The following is a 21,684-nucleotide window of genomic DNA, read 5'->3' on the forward strand; positions in this document are numbered from 1 at the left end:
AAGGAGTGTGTGTGGAACATTTCACATGGATAGGGGCAACGATGGCGGAGATATGAGTAGGGCAAAAGTGTGACGTGATGTGACAGACAGACTGACTGACGGACTGACTGACTGACTGACGGACTGACAGGCGGTGGAGGTTACGTGAACAAATCGACACGTTTCGAGCTTCTCGATCTGCCACTTTTGTGATTTTTTTTTTATTTGAATCCGGAAAAGTAACGGTGGACATACAAGGTTTCTACACGACGGAGACAATATTAATATTATGCTTGACATCACTGCCCGCGACCATTTTTCCAAAGCCGTGCCGTGGTTTTGATTTATTTTCTGAGGAAGCCACTGAGAATTACTATTCATTACAGGATGGTATAAACATCTACTGGCAGGAACCCGACACCATAGCTTATGATACAGCAGGTCATCCATGACGCTTTAGGCCTAGAATTATTGAATGCTTTAACTATTGAAAAATAGCAGAAATACAAGCTCACATTTGGTGCCGCGCTGCAAGCTTGTAGATCTGCTATTTTTGAAAAGACATGAAAATGTGTGCAAATCTTTGAATATTATGTATTTTTAAAGCAACGTTTGTAACTCGAATTTTGCTTCTGGAGGGTCCCTGGAACACTATTTTGAGATGTGGGTCCATGGCCAAATACATATCAGTTTGGGGGTCCTTCACATGAAAAGGTTTAAGAACCACTGAGATAGAAACATAGGTTTTTCAAAAAAACTTTAGAAGGATGCAAAAGACACTTACTGTATAGAATCAGGTCAAAAGCGGGTCAAAATTTCAAGATTTAAAAAAAATAGCAGATCTACAAGCTGGCACTCGGTGCCGCACTGCGAGCTTGTATATCTGCTATTTGTCAATGGTTAAAGAATAAAATAATAATGCGTAGACGGTCTAAATGGGTGAAATGAAAGTGTGCTGTTATTACTAGGTGGCGCTGGAGAGGGGGCCAGCTGTCTGTTAAAGGACCTACACCATGAATTTTCACTTTTTCTATTTTAAAACCTTTTTTTGGGGTCCCACTGGCACCTTCTATCCTCACAAAGTCCTATTTCTGACAATTATGTCTTTCTCTGGTTTTGGGAAGACAGAGATGAAAAGCTTTCCACGGGTTCTCAGAACAGTGCTGTTCTGAGAGTTGATCCGTGTGACGTCACACGGATTCCCGTAAAAAAAAAAATCAAAACATTTTTTTTCAAAAAAAATCTTTTTTTCCCAAAAACTTTTTTTTTTCAGTGGAAAAACCCCACTAGATGCGCCCCTGAGCAAACAGAGGCCGTTTTGGTATTGCAGCTGGAGAGCCTCATTATAGTAGAGCTAGAACAAACAAAAGGAATGGTCAGAGTGTTTGTTGAGGGTTAAAACCTGTCTAAGACTCAATTTTGAGCATATATTTATACAAAAAATATAGTTTTAAAAGCATGGTGTAGGGGTGCCTGGTGGCCTAGTGGACCGGGCACATACCATATAGGCATTGCCATTTCGGCATCAATGCCTGTCGGCGTCGCCGGTTCGATTCCCGATCCGACCGACCTTTGCCGCATGTCACTCCCTGTCTCTCCCCCATTTCCTGTCAGTCTACTGTCCTATCCAATAAAGGCAAAAAGCCCAAAAACAAATCTTTAAAAGCATGGTGTAGGTGTGGTGTGGTGTGGTGTGGTGTGGTGTGGTACGAGGTGGTGCGGAGAGGGGGCCAGCTGTCTGTTAAACTGGGTTTGCAGCATCACAAGTCCCCGCAAAAATAGACCAATCACAGCTCAGCGTGTGATGTCATGTGCATGACAACCTATGGACTGGATCGATTCTCTTTTGTACCAGAGGTTAAAAGTCAAGAATAAACAGATTCACACACACACAGCTCCCCATCGCCTTCAGGACTCAATATAAGATTTCCCTCACCACACCAGTGCATCTGGGGCGGCATAGCTCAGGGGTAGAGAAACCGTTATTAGAGCACGAAGGGTTCCCGAAGGGTTCCCAGTTCGAATCCGGGCTCCCCTTGAGTTAATGTCGAAGGGTCCTTGGGCAAGACTCTGAACCCCACATTGCTCCCAGTGAGCTGGTTGGTGCCTTGCATGGTTTCCTCCGCCACCGGTGTATGAAGGTGTGCGTGAATGGGTGAATGTAATGCACAATCTCTGTAAAGCGCTTTGGATAAAAGCGCTATATAAATGCACCATTTACCATTTATCTATGGATCCCACCTCAAACCAAAATCAGACACTCGAAGCCTCCGCTCTTCCAATACCAATTCATTTCCCCTCATCCCCGACACCAATCTCCGCACCATGGGTGACCAGTCTTTCTGCCTTACAGCCCCAAGTCTGTGGAACGCCCTCCCCGAACACCTGAGAGCCCCACAGTCCACGGATGTTTTTAAAAACGGACTGAAAACCTACCCTTTTAACAAAGAGTTTTCTGAATTATTCCTGGGCCTTGTCTTTTTACTTTCTTACCTGTGTTGCTTAGTTTGACCCGTTTTAGTAATAGTGATATTGGCTCCCCTCCCTGTAATTGATTGTCTGCCTACATGCTGTGTTTATACCATGCTAAAGCCCTTTGCACACAGGCGCGTTTATCCGTACGGATAAAACGGACAATTTCACTTTTTAAAAAGAAAACAATGATTCTCTACGACCTCATGCACACCGGATCCGAATTGGCCGTGCGACGAGTGGCTACGGCCGTGCGTCTTTTTCTCGATCGGGCTTAAAGCCCTTTGCACACAGGACAGTTGCGTTTCTTCCGTTTGCTGTATGAATAAAACGCATTGGATTTGGTGTGCAAGGCTGTGCGGAATCGGCGCTGCGGATCCCAAAAGGAGTCATAAAAGGAGTGATGAGTTTTTTACCGCATGCGACAAGACGCACGAATCGAACTGCGTTCGATCGAGAAAAAAAACGCATGGCCGCAGCCACTCGTCGCACAGCTAATTCGGATCCGGTGTGCATGAGGTCGTAGAGAATCATTGTTTTCTTTTTAAAAAATGAAATTGTCGTGTTTTTTCCGTGCGGATAAACGCGCCTGTGTGCAAAGGGCTTAACTCATACCCTGCCAAACCCGAGGAACCCGAGAATTTCGCGATGTCCCTCCCTGCCACGCCCGAGGAACCCGAGAATTTCCGCCATTTTGAAAAAAAAAAAAAAAAAAAAAAAAATTCAAAAAATGTTTTGGGACCCCAAAAACGTTAGTAGGCATGATAGCGATCGCGAAATTGCTTGTTTAACCCCCATACAACCCCCATACAACTCAGGTAGCAGACCTCCAAGCTCACAACAGTGTAAAACATAATGGCTGCTATCTCATGAATGCCTGAACGGATTTCCATTCGGATTTTTTTGTTTGAAAGCTGTGAGCAATGTGGACACACGTGGTGCATTATCTAGGCATGGGTGTGCATGATCCGTGCACTATGAATTACATGGAAGTCTATGGAGACGAATGGCAGTTAAAGAGTACGAAGGTATTGTTAAATGGCAGCATATGAGTTAACACTATTATTACATGATCTGTACTACAAAAATATCATTTCTTTCTAAATCTTGAGACGGTGAAACTAGCGTGAAGCGATGCATTTAAGCTATATTTGAAAAGTTGACAGTTTTGGACAATCACTTCTAGAGCTCTTCTAGACCGTAGGTCTATTAAGCAGCTCCTCCGGTGCCAAGTCTGTGAGCTGAGAAACACTGCATCCTCTGTTAATTTATGACGTCTGACACATCTAAAAAGAAATCCCCAAATAAGATGAGGAGGACCAGACTGACTGACTCAGCATCGAATAAATAATAATGATGTCTACTCTGTGAAAACCTCAAAGTGTTTTGATTGACTGATTGAAGTCTTTTCATAGTTTTCATAGGAAAAGGTACAGTTCACTCACTGGTACAAGGTCAACTGAAAGGATACGCTTGGGAAAGCCGAAGGCTTATTTACATTGAGATCCCTTTTGTGTCAATTTAACTCAATCTTAAAGGTCCATTCTTACACAAATATAATAATAACCATTTGATTTCAGTGTTTTTGTTCTTTAAAGATGCGTCAGCATTATTCCTTAACGTACTGGACTGGTCTTTCTGTTACAAACTGAACCAACCAAAACAACAACAAAATAAAAGACAGCCGAGGGGAAGGGGTGAACAAAGACAACAGGAGGCTATAGAGAACTTAACGAGCTAGCCCCCCCCCCCCCCCCCCCCCCCCACCCACATAAAGATAAAAGGAAAGAATAAAAACCCAGTAGATACATTGGAGAAAGGAGAGAGAGAGTGAACTCCACTTTAATTCAATTACACTTGGATAAATTACAGCTACTTTCGCAAAGGTTTTACCAATTCATTGCAAAACATTGAAATACTGCGGTCAAATTTCATAGGTTTAAACCATGCTAACCTCTCCTATATGGATGACGATGTGTAGTATTGATGATGTATTGCTGAGAGATAAATCAGGTCAAACTAACCCTAACCCTGAACTTAAGCTCTAATGCTAAATCATAACCTGAATCTTTTCCTAATTAGAAGAATTATATCAGACTAGTCCTTGCCCCGTTTCGAACATATAGTGCTCCGAATTATGTGCAGTTTGGGTTATGGGGTGTGCACAGTATATGAGGGATCGAATGTAGGAGTCTCAGTCAGAAGTAACGTTGGAGAACCCAGACGTGTCAGTGATGTCCGTCATCTCCAAATTTGGGCATTGTTTCAGCATGCAGCTGTTAAGCCCTTTGCACACAGGACAGTTGCGTTTTTTTCGTTTGCTGCATGAATAAAATGCATTGGATTTGGTATGCAATGCTGTGCGGAATCGGCGCTGCGGATCCCAAATGGAGTCATAAAAGGAGTGATGAGTTTTTTACCGCATGCGACAAGACGCACAAATCGAACTGGGTTCGACCGAGAAAAAAACGCACGGCCGCAGCCACTCGTCGCATGGCTAATTCGGATCCGGTGTGCATGAGGTCGTAGAGAATCATTGTTTTCTTTAAAAAAAAAAAATTGTCCGTTTTATCCGTGCGGATAAACGCGCCTGTGTGCAAAGGGCTTTACCATGGCGGAGATGCATGCGCAGTACAGGCTGCGGTATCAGTGCTGTTATCTCCAAATTTGGGCACTGTTTCGTATCAGTGATGCGTCATGCGTGTATATCAGACAGACATCGGACAGACAGACATTCGGTAGTTTATTAGTAGGATATAGCGCCACAGCGCTGCAACGCACTGCAGCACGCAACTAAGCAAACATCAGGCATACATCCATCTCTAATCTCTAAACCCAACTTCTAGATGTCTAATCCTAACCTGAATTGTTTTATCCAATCGTAAACGTTAACGCTAAAACAACACTCTTTTCTTGTGAAGAGCAGGAAAGCGGTCCTCGCAATTTCCGTTTCTCAAATTCCACTATACTTGTGGAGGGCTTCAACTATTGAAAAATAGCAGATATACAAGCTCACAGCGCGGCACTCGGTGCCGCGCTGTGAGCTTGTAAATCTGCTATTTTTGAAAAGTCGTGAAAATTAGAGCAAATCTTTGAATATATGTATTTTTAAAGCGAACGTTTGCAACTCAAATTTTGCTTCTGGGTGGTCCCTGGAACTAAATATTTTGAGAAGGGGGTCTGTGGCCAAATACATTTTGGGGGTCCTTGACCTGAAAAAGTTTGAGAACCACTGACATAGTGGTCTCAAGAATGAGCTCCAGTTAAGTGAAAAGGACCTTTTCTTTGACGATGGCTATAGCCAGATTGCTGACATAGAAACATAGGGTCTTTCAAAAAAACCTTTGAAGGATTCAAAAGACACTCATAGAATCGGGTCAAAATTCAAATTTTCACGATTCTTCAAAAATAGCAGATCTACAAGCTCGCAGCGCGGCACTCGGTGCCGCGCTGTGAGCTTGTATATCTGCTATTTTTCTATAGTAAAGCATTCAATAGTATCAGGCCTAAATGGGTTAACACTAGCACACTTTTTATTTTTTCCGATCGCCAAAATAAAAGCCTGGGTTCCCGAGGCTACTAGCAAACAGACACACACACACACACACACACACACACACACGCACGAGAGAGAGAGAGAGAGAACCAAGAGGGAGAAAAAAGGCAGCCCATGCCGACATCAACATCAATGGCGTCCGCCCGGCCGGCCCCAGCAGCAGCAGCAGCAGCAGCAGCAGCGGAGGTAACAGCACACAGCTGGCGTGTTGGTTTTACGAGACAGGCTTCTTCACAGCCTCGTAAATCTGGGCAGCACTCAGTCTTTTTTAGGGCTCTTTTGTCCTGCCGTCGCTAAAAAAGCCACCAAAGCAGCTCCTCTCTCCTGTCTTCAAGGACGGCGGGGTTTTTAGTGCTTGTTTGCCGGCATTAATCTCTTTTTCTCTGACCGCTCCGTCCAGGCACAAAAACACAGGAAGGAACGGGGGGGGGGGGGGGGGGGGGGGGGGCAGAACTTAAGTCTTGGAAAGTTGTGGACGAGTCAGTGTTGTTTTTGACAGCAAATTTAGATTTAGTTTTAGTCTTATGAATAAAATGTCTTTTAGTTTTAGAAATAATTCAGTCGCCTGAACAGTTTTAGTTTTAGTCAAATTTTAGTCGACTATATTATCATAAGATTTTAGGCGACTAAATCTACAGTTGATTTAGTCAACTAAAATGTATTTTGGCAGGCCTGGATGGCATCGTAATGGCTGATTTTACACTTGGTTGCGTGCTGAAAATAGCCGATCTACAAGCTCACAACGCATCGCGTTGTGAGCTTGTAGATCAGCTATTTTCAGCACGCAACACTTGAGAGCAGCCAAACATAAAATGACTCTCTTCTCCACTAGTCCCTCCCTAATCTAGTTTTTATTTTGTTGACGAAATTGTCAATATATTTAGTCTTAGTTTTAGTCATCACATTAGTTTTTATTTAGTTTTTATTTAGTTTTCGTCAGTGAAAAAAACGCAGTCGACAAACATTTTTCGTTATAGTTTTAGTCAACGAAATCGACACTGTTGTGGACGTTCACTACAAGTACTGGTACTTTACTTTGCTTGAGTATCTCATGTTTTTTTAATATACTTTATTGTTAATGTTACGAAGAAACCTCAAATAAATCTCCAGGTTCTAACTTTGTGGGGTTTATTTCTCGTAAATCAACACCCTGCTTGATCATACCACAGCGTCACACAAAAACGTCAAAAGTAGCAGATCTGCAAGCTCGAAACGTGGCGTGAAGCGACACGTTTCGAGCTTGTAGATCTGCTACTTTTGACGCTTTTGAGTTTGAATCCTGAAAAGTAACAGTTTCTGACATAATATGAGAGACGAAATACTTCTGCTCCACTACAAATCAGAATATTGTAATCCAATACTAATATTGTACTCCACAACTTTTAGCTACTAGTTACTTTACAGATTTAACATGATTTCCTACAAACATAACATACCGCAATCACGTAACACATTTTAAGAGTCTCGATATGTCGTGATCTTGACGATGTCTTTTTTTTGTTTCTTTGTTTCTTTGTTTTTAAGACTTTTTTGAACACCCTGGACAGTTTTTAAGTTGCTTGATTCAATATTTAGATATTTGATGTAAATGTTATCAGGCCCTCCCCTTCCAGGGACCCTCCTACCCTCCTAATACGTGAGTGAGCAGGCCGTGTTTTTTCGATAACTTTTTTCATTTATTTGTAATAATTCTTTGGGAAAATGAAAAAAAAACATTAAATACAAAAAAAAGAAATTACAAAATAAATGAAAAAAGTTATCGAGTTAATGAATCTATCATGGTTAAAATGGAGTTTGAAGTTACAATGGGTGTGTGTGGGGAGGGACCCTGGGCTTGGGAGGGCCTGATAACATTTACATCAAATCTTTAAATACTGAATCAAGCAACTTAAAAACCAGGTCCAGGGTTTTCACAAAAGCCTACTGTAATTAGACGATAAAATTACAAACGTTTTTTTTCTAAAGTGAAATATCCCTTTAAGAAGAAAGAAAGAAAAAAGTGTGTAATAGTGCTCATTCATAATGAGTAGTATTACTTTGGCATTTTAAGTATTTTTTTATTTTTATACAATTTTTTGGGGGGCTTTTATGTTTTTATTGACAAATACTTTAGTAGGCCTACTTTCACTCAAGTAACATTTTGAAAGCAGGACAGGTATTATAGCTGCTTTTACTCTAGGATAAAAAGTCAGCAGGGGCTGTACTTAAATGACGAAAGGAAAATGAGGCGTCTTTTCAGCCGGACATCGTGGGTCCATTCAGGCGGTGACACCTCGTTTGAACACGGGGACACGTTGACATGTTTGGGGACATAAATACTGTAAATGTTCCATCTCTTTGTGTGTGATTCTCATAGTTAAAGGCTTTGCAGCGACCGCTGTATATTACCTAACAATGTGAATCTGTCCCAAGCATCCCAGTGTACAGTGCATTATAGAGCATTAATCAAGTCCTGTAAGGAGCACCAATGGCCTAGCGTTTAAGGCATATACCAAATATAAGCTCTAATGTGGCCTGGCAGCGAGTCTGGGGTTCGATTCCCGAGCCCTGTACAGGCCTTTAAGCGTGTTTCCTCAACACACAAAGGACTTCCAGAGTGGCTGAAATCCTTGCCGGACACATGGAGGGTGGATAAAGTCAGACCTAGTAAAGGCATGAAGACAATCTTAAAACTTGTACTGAGAAAAGCCTGCATTTGCGCAATGCGAAGCTATTAATTTGTCACTACAGTGCTCAAAATAAACTGTGCAAAAAATAATAATGATTAAACTTACTTTGTACTGTGCTTAAAAAAGGGAAAACTTTGTAACTTTGCTAAAGAGAAAAACGTACTGAGAAAGCTATCAATTTGTCAATACTGTGCTCAAAATAAAAACTCTTACTAATTATCAGTTAAATTGTTATAGTTTGGACATGGCTTTGGGCGTATTATGCTGTGTGTATTATTGTAATGGATCGGTAGGTAGTAGGTACAGTATTGCTTTGCACTTGAGCCAGCAGCACTAACGTTCATACGCACTTTCATACTTGAAAGTTCATACTTGCGTTTCCGCGAGGCGGGTCTTAACTCAATCCATGTCTCTCTCCTACCCTAGTTCCTGTCACTCTCCACCGTAACAGCCAGGAAAGTCAGAAAAGCCCCCAAAATATCTTCTAATAAATGCATCAATTTACAATGTAGGCATTTAGCGGACACTCTTAATCCAGGGACTTACAGTGAGCAAGGACAACATGAGGTAATAATCTAGTATCGTAGATAAACCAAGAATCTACAGTATCATCAGTCTAAACCGTATAATAACAACAATTCTATGATCTGTACATTCGATGAGTGAATTAATAGCTGCCGGTGATTGTGTTAAACATCAAATAAAAACTTGAAACGCAACAGCCCTGAATTCTATACTCTCTTTCCTTAGTTTCCACACTATGTAGGAAAACCTTGAATGAAACACACAGCCATGCAACAGAGAGGTGACAGATCACTGGGTTCAGACCCGCATGGCTTTGGCACGGCAAGGCGGGAGCCAATCACACCACCAGGGACGTGCTGGCCAAAAGCGGGACAACTCCCGTTCATTCCTGGCCGGTCCAGGCCGGCCATTAGGAAAAATAACGAAATAAAATGTTGGCCTTCGTTCCATTTTGGGGGCTGGGCGGCCAACAAAGTAAATTGTCACTGTCGGGCAGAAACCTTGTATCTCCAAGTTTCAAATTTGTAAATTTTTTCGCAAAGCAAAGCCCCGCTTCATCATACAAGGCCGTCGCACAAAAGTAGTGAAAACAGCAGATCTACAAGCACACAACGCCTCGCGGTGCTTGTAGATCTGCTGTTTTCACTCGTTTAAATCATTTTTAAAATGATAAATACAAAACAAACGGTTTTGGACATACAAGGTTTCCACCCGACAACGACGAAATATAACTCATGTAATTGGCCCACTGGCTTGTCACTTGTCATGATCTGAAATGGTAAATCTTTGAGTAGCAGCAGCAGTGCTATAGAGAGAGAGAGATCTCCCTCTCTATAGCGCGCAATGAGGGCCTCTCCAACTCTTTTTCCCGGGCTGAATCAGGAGCCAAGCACATCCCTGCACACCACACCAAAACAAAACGCTTGTCTCACTGAAAAAGCGACGCACGCCTGACTTCCCGTGGTGTCATCACCTACTCCACATTTCCTCTCTCTCTCACCCTCCTCCACGTGCAAACGGAACCCCCCCCCCCCCCCCCCCCCCAGAGAGATCAAAATCAAAGCACTCCACACCACACGTGAGGCTCAGTGTGCGTGTGTGTGTGTGTCTGTGTGTGTGTGTGTGTGTGTGTGTGTGTGTGTGTGTGAGCCGCAGTGATGGGAGAAGTACTCACATGATTTTACTTTAAGTAAAAGTATCAACGCAGCAGGGATGTGCAGAGAATGTTAGAGCAGGGGCTGACATTTCTAAAAAGGGGCTTTTGAAGAAAATATCGAAAATAGCAAGCTCACAACTGCGACGCATTGTGAGCTTGGAGGTCGGCTATTTCCGGTGCTTCACAATGAACTAACCATGGACAAGGCAATTCTCTTGAATGCTGCTTTCAGTTATTTCAGTTAAAAACTACATTCATGGTCTGGAGTGGGCACTTTTTACAGATGCATAAAAGGGCAGGGGCTCAAGCCCCCTTTTGATGCACGTGCCTGCAACACAGCAATGTAGATAAAAGTCCCATATTCAAAATGCACTTGAGTATTATTTTTATTTATTTTTTAGTGTCGTCAAAATATACTTAAGAGTACCAAAAGTAAAAGTACACATTGTTCAAAATGTAAAATCTATATTGTATTTTTTTAATGGCTGATCTACAAGTTCACAATGCGTCGCGTACAGTGTTGTAGTGCTAAATTTGGAAGTGTGGGCACTCCCCATGCGCATGCACGCACGTGCGTCCGTGGGCGTGCACATAACGTTTTCGCTGGCTTAAAACGGGTCTGCACGGCAGCAGAAATAGCCTTAGACCAGTGGTTCTCAACCAATAATTTGATGACCGGATCATCAGCCAAACTTCCCATGCAAAATAGCTCCACAACTGATATTTACAATTAATTAATCCATTTTCAAATCTTATATTACCATCTGCTGTTAGTCATGCTCATTTCAGCATGGCTGGCGAGCCTATTTCAACCAATTGCTGGGTCAGAACGACCTGAAAATATAATATCAACTGACTTGACTTGAGAGAAGTGTGGGCACTCCGTACCCCCGAGTTCCCCCCCCACTACATCCCTGGTCGCATAATGAGCAATGTGTGAGCTCGTAGTAGATCTGCTATTTTCAAACAGCCGGAATATGTAATAATAATCAATATCTAGTCAATGTTTTCAAATAATTGTAGTGGAAGTAAAGGGAAAATATGATCCAGCGAAGCTTGGCCAGTGCCAAGCTTTGCGGACATACGGACGGACATACGGATATGCACACAAGATGTACACAGATGTAGGAGCCGTTAGCACCGCTAAAAAATTGGAAATACACCACTAAAGTAAAAAAATACCTCAAAATCTTACAGTAATTAAGTAGTGTACTTCGTTACTTTACACCAGTGGTTCTGGGGGGGGGGGGGGGGGGTTCTCACTCAACAGTAAACAAACCAACATAAAGTTTAAGTGTATAGAGGGTATCTGCACATTTCTAAAGTGACAATTGAAGGACTTTGTAATACCTAATTGTGCCAAATTGTCAAATATTAGAGGCAGAAATTGTGAAAATAGCAAATCTACATGCTCACAACGCCTCGCAACACGTTGCTTTACACCAGGGTGGGAGGGTGGGGAGACTATAGCCGGGGCGCTACAGCTCCCTAGGGCCACCGGCGTTGCTAGCTTGCTGTTAGCCGCGGGAAGTGAGCGAGAGGCGACTGGCATTTGTCTCCACTCGCCCCACACCTCCCCCGGTGGACACCCCCTCCCCCCCCCCTCATTATGGGACAGCAGACCTGCACTCTGGACCCCTGTGAGTGGTAATGTAACCATGAGAGTGTAGAGGAGACCGTAGACCCCCCTGCCCCTCCACACACACCTAGCAAAACAGCCCCCCACCGCGCACCCAGAGGCAACACCAGACACCAACACCACTGTGGGAAATGAACAAGCCCCCCCCCGGTCCCCATGGGGCAAAACTGCGACCTTGCGTTTGCCAACGTGTCTGTGCCCCTAAGCTAGATGCAGAATAGATATTCCCAAAACCCAAATCTAGAATGAAAATTTTTAACTCAAATCTGCGCATCTGGGGGTCGCCGGAACGAACTATTTTGAGATGGGGGTCCTTGACATGACAAAGTTTGAGAAAAAAAAAAAAAATGTATGTTGCTTGCTATATTAGTGGTTCTCATACTTTGTCATGTCAAGGACCCCCATCTCAAAATAGTTTGTTCCAGGGACCCCCAGAAGCGCAGATTATCCATTCTGCATCTATATCTTAGGGGCACAGACTCGTTGGCAAACGTTAGGTCGCATGCAAAGCAGAACTGAAAGAATTAAACTGATTAAACAACAGTGAGAAGGTGCAGCACGGTTCAACAGTGAAACTTAGAAAATAGCCAGCTAAATAAATGTCCTTTTCGCTCCACGGACGAAGCAGTGGACGCGTTTCAACCCAACAGGACTTCCTTAGCAGCGTGCAAACGGAGATCGAGATTTATAAGTATTTTATAAGTATTGACAATACGTTGGTGCTTTAAACTGAAGTAAAATATTGCATACATAGAGCAGTGGTTCTCAACCTTTTCAGGCCGTTACCCCCAAAATAATCATATTTTAACGGGCTAGTCCCAGTTGGGCGGTGTCCCAGTTGGGCGAACAGACTGTAAAGCAAGCGATCTTCATCCCATTCATGCGGTTATCGTGAGCTTGCCCAGGCCATAAATATAACGATTGCATTCACCACGGCTTCGTATCTCTTCGCGGGCACTCGCGCCTGCGGCGCTCGGACGCAAAGAGCAGGACCAAGGTCCACTGCCCTCCGCTTGCAATGTCGTGGACAATAATTACATTGGACAATTGTTCGCCCAACTGGGACAGCGCCCAACTGGGATTTTCCCATTTTAACTGGGGCCACCTCCCCCCTGGTCCGAAAATAAATACGAAACGGGCGGCAGTGTGCAAACGTGATTGATATAACGTGAGGTTGATTTATTTATTTGCGTGCTCCGAAATTCACTCCGATATTCGGCCCGAAAAACGCAGCAGTGTGCAAAGAGTAAGAGTTACATTTTGTGTAACACGGTTCGCCTCGCGTTGCGAGCGTGTAGATCGGCTATTTTCACAATTTCTGCCTCAGATATTTGACAATTTGACCAATGTTTATTTTTTTCATTTTAAAGGTATTAAAAAGTCCTTAAATTGACACATTGACACTAGAAATGTGCATATACCCAACCCACAGGTTGAGAACCACAGGCACATAGAGGACTTCTACTTGTAACTCTACATGGCGATTTTCTACATACTTTCTACCAAAGTGACAAACGTGAGTGGTTCTTCCCTCAGCGCTCCTCAACCCCCTCCCTTTCATTAGCCTGGACTTTAAAGGATTAGAGGTTGAACTGTGTCTATTCATGGGCCGCTCTGCTCCATTCTCCTCAGGTGTTGTAAAACCATAAATCTGTCTTGTCTCGTCCAGTCTCTCTTTGGCTTAAAAAAGAAAAAAACACCCCCTTCCCCCTCTTTCCCCTTTCCCTTCCCCAGACTTTATGAGCAAGTTCTCCTGCACCAAACATGTGAGGACCTGGCAACCTCTGTGAAAGGGGAAAAAAGAAGAAGAAAGCCCAGGGGCGTCAATTGGGTATGGCAGGGGTATGCAGCTGCCATACCCTGGGTCCAGGGGGGGGGGAATAAAAGTTACTTTTAAATATAAATCCATGAATGTCTCTAACTACAAATGCAAAATTTAACAAAATGGTCACTTTAACACAGTATTATAATTATATTCTCCACACTTATATTCTCCACACTTTTATTCTCCCCATCTTGACAGAAAGGTGTATTCCCAGGTACAGGTCAGCTGCACAGGTGCAATGCATTATTGTTAATTGTGGGGTGTTTACTAACATGCAGAGTTTAGCTGCACTTGAACAACCGTTCCAGGCTGCCATATCTAGCCAAAGAAACCATAGAAACGTGGGGAAAAATAAAATGTACTTCTTAAAATAAATGTCTTGTCATGCCTGTTGATAAGGTATGGCAACATGACTGGTAAGACACCAGTCATGTTGCCATACCTTAGCTTTTTCTGAACTGACGCCACTGAAAAAGCCTGCCTTTGGATTCACAAATACGTGTATTCTTTAAATGTATAGCCTCTCCTCTTCTCCTGCGCCGGCAGGACATGCAACGCTACTGGAGAACCATCTTAACAAAATGATGAATGAAGATAATAAGAAGACACAGAATGATCCAGAGCACAGTTTCTCAAAAAGTGGGCCGGGACCCATCATTGGGTCGCGGACCAATTTTAAAGGGTCGCAAGTAAATGTTTCCTACATAAAAAAAAAAAAAGAGCTTGCAGATCTGCTATTTTTGAAAAATCTTGAAAATATATATCTTTGAAAATCTTTGAAGATATATTTTTCAAAGCAAACTTTTGTAACTCAAATCTTTGCTACTGGGGGGTCCCTGGAACAACGTATTTTGAGAGGGTCCTTGTCATGAAAAAGTTTGAGAACCACTGATTTAGAAGAAGGATTTATAGAATAGGGGCAATATTGAATGCATTGACTATTGACTATTCAAAGACTTGCAAACATTCTATTTATATTTTTAGATTTTTCTCTTCAATCAACCCTGATCTACAAGCTATCTTAAACCAAACCTGATCTACAAGCTCTGTTAAATCATTTTCTCCACCCTAAAACAGCGTAACTGCCAGTGCAGTGGAGATGATACCATACCGACTTTAATAAGTACAATGGATATTGCATCCATTCCGTTATGTCACATTCCTGACTTCTGTGATAAACTAAAGAAAATCATCTGTCAACAGCCGTCACTAATCGCCACAAAGACAAGCTTTCCTCCTTGTCAGACAGCGTGACTGCCAGTGCAGTGGGGATGATATGATAATGATACCATACCGACTTTAAGTACAATAATATTGTATACATTCTGTTATGTCGCATTCCTGACTTCTGTGATAAACAAGAAAAAAAGCCGTCACAAATCGCCACAAAGACAAAAGAAAAAGGAGTGCATTTGGTCCAGGAGGTCTTGTCTAGCCCACCCAGACAAAGGCAGCCCTTTGCAGCTGCAGACACCACAGCAGGTTTATTGGTGCCCACCACCACCCCAATACACCACCCACCACCACCCCACTACACCACCCACCACCACCCCACTACACCACCCACCCCATGAGCTCAGCAGACCTTCGTTAACAAGGGCATCCTGTCACGCATGGCCATCATGTGACTTTTACAACCATGGCATTACTGTGGGTGGTTGATATGCATTAGACCACAGAGAGTCCTATTTGATACAATATTTTATACCTGAGACAATTTATCAGTTTTAATTGAATCTCTCAATGCCACAGCTTTTCAAAGTGGGTGACGGGGCACCCTGGGGTGCTGTGACAGCAGTCCAGGGGTGCCCCGAGATAATTTGATAATATTTGGAATTGGAATTTATATTAAATATATATATTTAGTATAGACATTTTCAGCCAATTCTAACCAAAGTGTCTATTATCTAAAAGTTTTCCTCACAACATAAATCGCTAAAATATGCTATACATATAAGGTGCTGGCCTGGGAGTGTAAATTATGAATATAATGTAGGGGTGCCTCGGATGAAACCAAATATATATTTATAGGGGTGCCCTGAGCCAAAAAAGTTTGGGAACCCCTGCACTAAAAAAAAGCCTGGGTTTCCGAGGCTCCCCTGCACTAGACTAAACATGTGGTGTTGTTGTTAGTAGCAACAGATAAGACACAGGAGCACCCAGCAGGAAGTGGACTAAGAAAGGGGAGGAGACAAAACAAGTTCCTGTCGCGCACACAAAATAGGAGGCGGTGCCCCCAGCCCAGAGGCAAAAACTAAGGGATACCCCTCACCAAGCCTAAGACACTACTGAATTTAGCTCATAAACTCATTCAGCCTAATCAGGGGTCTTCCACATTGTCTCCCGCATGAAAGTCCAACATCTTCTTACCCATCAGACCAAAGGGATATCCCTATGGACAGGGGGAGATATTATACTTTTGATGCCATCAGGCTGAGGCAATGAGTCACTCGGTTACACACGCACCACCATAATACTACAAGTCCCACAATGCACTGCTAGTGCATTGGCGCGTATCGAGGGCCTGTGACCGAAAGCCTGCGTTTAAATAAACATTGAACCAGTCCGGCCCTCGACTTGTACCATTTTTTAAATGTTGGCCCCCTGTGCATTTGAGTTTGACATCCATGATGTAAACCATTAACAAAAAATAAACTCTGCCTTTCAATCGGTACTTAGTTTGCTCTTTTTTCCCCCCTCTATTCACCTCTTTCGTCGAGAGGCACGGCCTGAAGCCACAGTGAGACGACAAAGACGTTTCAAATGACACCATCGTTCTAGATACTTTACTTCAGCAAAGTTCTCAGTTTTGTTTTTGTTTCGTGGCATTCAAATCAAAACACACACACACACAGTATCCAGTACCACACGCTGTGGAGAAACATCACACTGCTGAAGGCTGCTCAGATAAAGCAGCACTGACGACGGCTCTGTAACAGTAACTCATACTTTGTGGTTATTTCGGGGCCGGGGAAGACATGGTGTTTGGACCACAAAGAAGAACATGAGACTTGAGAGCTGCAGTCAGACATGAGCGTCCTAAACAACCTATCCTTATACACCACCAACACATGAAACATGATATTATCCTTGATGTGCGGCAGAAACCTCTTATCTCTTTTTTCTCGTAAATTAACGTCCTACCTGATCATACAAAAGCATCAAAAGAAGCAGATCTACAAGATCGAAAACACAACGTGTTTTGAGCTTTCTACAATTTGAATCCTGAAAGTTAACAGTTTTTAACATAATGAGACAATATAGAAAAATGCCAACAAATTAAGAAAGTTTTATACAGGAAAAAATAAAGTTATTTTGAAGGACCCGGCCACGGAAGCCAACTGAGACAAAACCAATTGACGCCTTTTCGAGTCAATGGCGCTAATAATGGACCACAATGGAAACAAACCTCTGGCTCTTTGAGCGGTGGTTGCCGCTCCAATATTTGACCCAGTGTGTTCGTACTGTAGCAGGGCTGTATGCACTGCAACACCAGCTGCAAATTAAAACAACTTAAAAACTGTCTGGGACGCTCACCAACACACCAGACAAATCAATCAATCAATCAATCAGAGGGTGACTTACGTCAGACTTGGTGGACATGTCCTCCATGTCAGAGTCGTTGGGGTCCAACAGCAGAGGCCCCGCCCCCTGAGACTTCCTACGGAGCTCCGCCTCCTCGCCAACACCGCCGCCGTCCGCCCACAATTTACCCATCTGCACCCCCTGGTGGTGGGTTCTGTCCTTCAGCAGTTTTTTATCCTTGTGGTGGTGAAGGTGGTGATGGTGATGGTGGTGGTGGTGGTCCGAGGACCCCTGAGTGGACTTGCCGGTTGATAAATCCACAAAGCCCTTTTTCCGCTTCTTGTTGGTGGTGCCGCTGTTGTCGTTGTCCAGCGTCGTCGCGCCCGGCGGGCCCCCGGACGGGCGCTTGCCGAGGGGGCCCCCCGGCCCTCCTCCGTGGTGGGCCCCCGGCCCCGGCCCCTCCGTCCGGTGGTCCTTGGATATGGGGCTGTATGGATTCAAGTAGAATACAATTTTTAGGACTGAAATCTTTTTTCGTTTCAAATGTTTTTTATTCGAGCAAATTACATTAAGTCAGAGATAAATGCAACAATTCATGCTCTTTTTTTCAATTTTTTTCAAATCTTTTTTGTTAGGTCCAAAAATCTGAAACGTTTTTATTAGGCCCAATCCTAGTCTGATTTGTGAATCAGTTTAAAAGGAGCTTACATATACACAGAAATGACTGATAATGAAAAAAGAATACGTTATTGAAAAATAAATCCTAATAATAATGGGACAAAACAAGCCATATACTGTATTTAATGTATACTTTAAATAATAACAAACATGGACAATCTACAAGATCACTTTGACAATTATTATTTATTTGTTTTGTATATTATCTCTGTCGGGTGGATGTCCAAAACTGTTACTTTGCAGGGTTCAAATTCAAAAGTATCAAAAATAGCAGATCGACAAGCTCGAAATTTGCGCTTTGCACAGCGTTTTAGAGCTTGCAGATCTGCCAATTCTGATTATTTAGTGCATACATGGGCAACTGGAGGCCCGGGGGCCACATGCGGCCCCCACCTTCACTTAATGCGGCCCGCAGGTTAATATTGGAGTACTGATATGTTATTGATTTCAGCTGTACAATTCCAAACATGGAAAAATGACCAACTTTAAATTACTTCAGTCTATATTAGTAGCTAAATGATTAGTATTAAAATGTTATTGTATTTTTTATGTCCAATGTATTTGTATTTAAGTCCATAAAGTTAACATAAGAACATATAAATGCATTTGAAATTTTAAAATGAAAGAAGAATAAAAAGTTACTTTTCGGGATTCCAATTCAAAAATAGCCGATCTTACTTGTAGACCAGCTATTTTTGCTATGTATATGCATTGTGGCCCTCTGGAGTGAGTGTGAAAATGTAGTGGCCCTCTCCATCATCAAAGTTGCCCATCCCTGATTTACGTTTTTACATTGTTTTTGTTTTTGAAAGAAAAACTGAGGAGTATGTGTTGCCAGGCCTCACTTGGATATGGAGCGAGGCTCCTTGAAGCCCATCTTGGGGTTGTTGGCGTCGCGAACGGGCCCGGGCTGGTGGTTCTCTTTGGGTTTCCTGGAGGAGGAGGAGGAGGGTTCTTTGGGGGCTTTGCTGCCGGGCTCCCCCCGGTGGTGAGGCGGGGCGGGGGGCCCGCTGCAGTCTCTGAAGGCACTTGTTTTGGGCTCTTTCAAGTCTTTGGAGGAGGGGTTCTTGTCCTTGTGGTCCTTGGAGGGCTTGTGGAGCTTGGAGAAGCTGGTGCTGTTGGTGCTGGTGGTTGTGGTGAGCAGGGCGCCGCCCTTGGAGCTGCCGTCCTGTCAAGGGGAAGAAACAAACAAAACAAATATTCATTAACACAGCGGATGCCAGCGACACGTGCACTCGTCAAACTTTTTGATGTCACCCATGTCGTTGACAGGGTTTTATAACTAGTAAGACGCCTCAGGGCGACATGCGACCAAGGCTGAGGTCGCGCCAATTCTTGGCCATCTGGCCAGTGATGTATATCAGACCAGTTACCCATATATGGAGATCCATGTACTGTATATAGTACATCCCTTTTATGCCCATACATACGTACATGGAGATCCCTGTCTGAACAAGCCGCACATATATGGGGTGTCTTCCTCCATATATGGGCATTCCCATATGAAGTCCTGTTAGATATGGGCTTAATATTGATGACATCAGAGATCTCCATATATGGGCATAAAAGGGATTCTGTTAGAGTACAACATACAAAATATGTTATGCCCAGATCCCTATCTGAAGCAGCCACAAAGATATGGGCCATGTCTTGGCCATCTGGCCAGTGATACTGTATATATCGATGACATCAGGGATCTTCATATATGGGCATAAAAGGGATTCTGAGGAATACCCATATATGGACTTTTACATAGGTGATGTCACCTCTGATATCACCTGTGATGTCACAGTGATGCGTCAAGGGAACCAACCCATAGACTGTAAAAATGTGTACACACGGCTTCACGGCATAAACCGTAGCTTGCTGTCTGGGGCTGCCGGGACTGAGAATTCCCACAATGCAAAGGGAGATAACGGGATCAGGAAATCCGGTTTCCAATTCAGGACAGTTTTATGATATTCACAAAAGTGGATTTATCTTGTAATCTAACTCCAGATCACCTTCAGGTTTAAAACAAGCCCTTCTCTACCGACCATTAAGAAAAGCACTGATGGCCGCGATTGTAATTTTTCTGTTCCGAGTGAAAGAAAATACAATCGCGGGGAAAAACCTGGAATACTCTGATTACATTTACTCTGATTACTTTTACTCTGAGCCTCCGAAATAAGGAAAAAAACGTAGCGATTAAATCATTGTAATCAACGGCATCTAATGTTTTAATTACTACAAGATTTATTTATTCTCAAAATGTGTTAAACTCATTTGCAGTGTCGTCAAGTAGTACAATACAATGGAATTCAACAACGTCACTGTTATGAATAAATTACGTCTAAGAATTGGAAACTAATAAAAGGCATACACTGTATATGTGAGATATAAAAGTTAAACAATGTAAAACAAATTCTAAAAACAATTCCACATTGTGGTGACCTGTGAACTGTTTGAAAACTTTTGGATTTGTTTCATTTTGTTGAGAGAAACTTTGGCACAGCGAGGATAAAGGCTTGAAGAGCAGTAGTAGGCACACAAGAGCACGTCGATGATGACCCCTCTTCAGGCGTACCTGGAGGAGGTCATCAGACCTGCTTCTCCTTCAATACATCCACCCTGTACTGAGCAGTTTGGCAGCGCGCGATGTGCGGGCGTATCTCCTATTATTGATTTGATTTATTTGAAATGCAATAAAAACCCACAGCAGTTGGAGGATGAGCACAATGAAGTCCTGAGACATGTTTCCATTGTCGTTCCTCTCACCAGCAACAGTTAATAAGTTAAGAAACGAATGACCGTAAGATGCATACATAAAAACAAGCGCTTCATCGTCTTTTCCTCGACCATAGAGGAACCCTTTCTAATAGATAGGCTTCAGTCTGCCGTTTAAAAGACCTCAGGTTTCAAGGCTGTTCCACTGTGTAGCTCCTATATGAAAGTTAAAGTACATGATCCCTTCCCAGCTTTCAAAATTAGGAAGGCTCAAAGACATAAGAAATATCATCATGGAGTCACTGTTGGGCAGCTACTCGGTTATATGGTGGGGGCGGCATAGCTCAGGGGTAGAGAAACCGTTATTAGAGCACGAAGGGTTCCCGAAGGGTTCCCAGTTCGAATCCGGGCTCCCCCTGAGTTAATGTCGAAGGGTCCTTGGGCTCTGAACCCCTAATTGCTCCCGGTGATTGCATGGTTTCCTCCGCTACCGGTGTATGAATGTGTGCGTGAATGGGTGAATGTAATGCACAATCTCTGTAAAGCGCTTTGGATAAAAGCGCTATATAAATGCACCATTTACCATTTATGGTGCATTACAAGCATTCTCATTTTAAACTTATAAAAATGTGATGTGAAAACATTTGAGGTGAGAAATAGGCAAAGCAGTAACATAAACCGAGCTTCAGCAGTTCCTCCCTCTCTCTCTCTCTGTGTTTTACAAGGACACTTCAGAATAAACCTGCCAAATGCCATTACAACAGGACTTAATAAACAGCAAATCTATAACTTCACATTGCGTTGCTGTGCGACACATTGTGATCTTATAAATCTGCTAATCTGCAACACCGGCACGACAGCTGTAGTATGAACGTATAAGGTGCCATGTCAATGATCCGACGTCCCATTGTTCCAACAGTACCTAAACCTAACCCTAACCCTAACCTCATTAAA

At 43.1% G+C, this 21,684-nt stretch overlaps 1 protein-coding gene across 1 annotated transcript in view; it reads right to left on the reverse strand.

The window, feature by feature from the left end:
* The window catches only part of mllt3 (MLLT3 super elongation complex subunit), a gene marked incomplete at its 3' end in the record, with an annotated part of 127,820 nt that overhangs the window by 32,399 nt on the left and 73,737 nt on the right, over nt 1-21,684 (reverse strand). The window contains 2 exon segments of the mRNA XM_080742221.1: nt 17,407-17,833; nt 18,870-19,192. Coding sequence (XP_080598347.1) covers nt 17,407-17,833; nt 18,870-19,192 — 750 coding nt within the window.

Source organism: Nannobrachium achirus (assembly GCF_963921795.1).
Source record: "Nannobrachium achirus genome assembly, chromosome: 14".
In the NCBI taxonomy this organism is placed as follows: Eukaryota; Metazoa; Chordata; class Actinopteri; order Myctophiformes; family Myctophidae; genus Nannobrachium; species Nannobrachium achirus.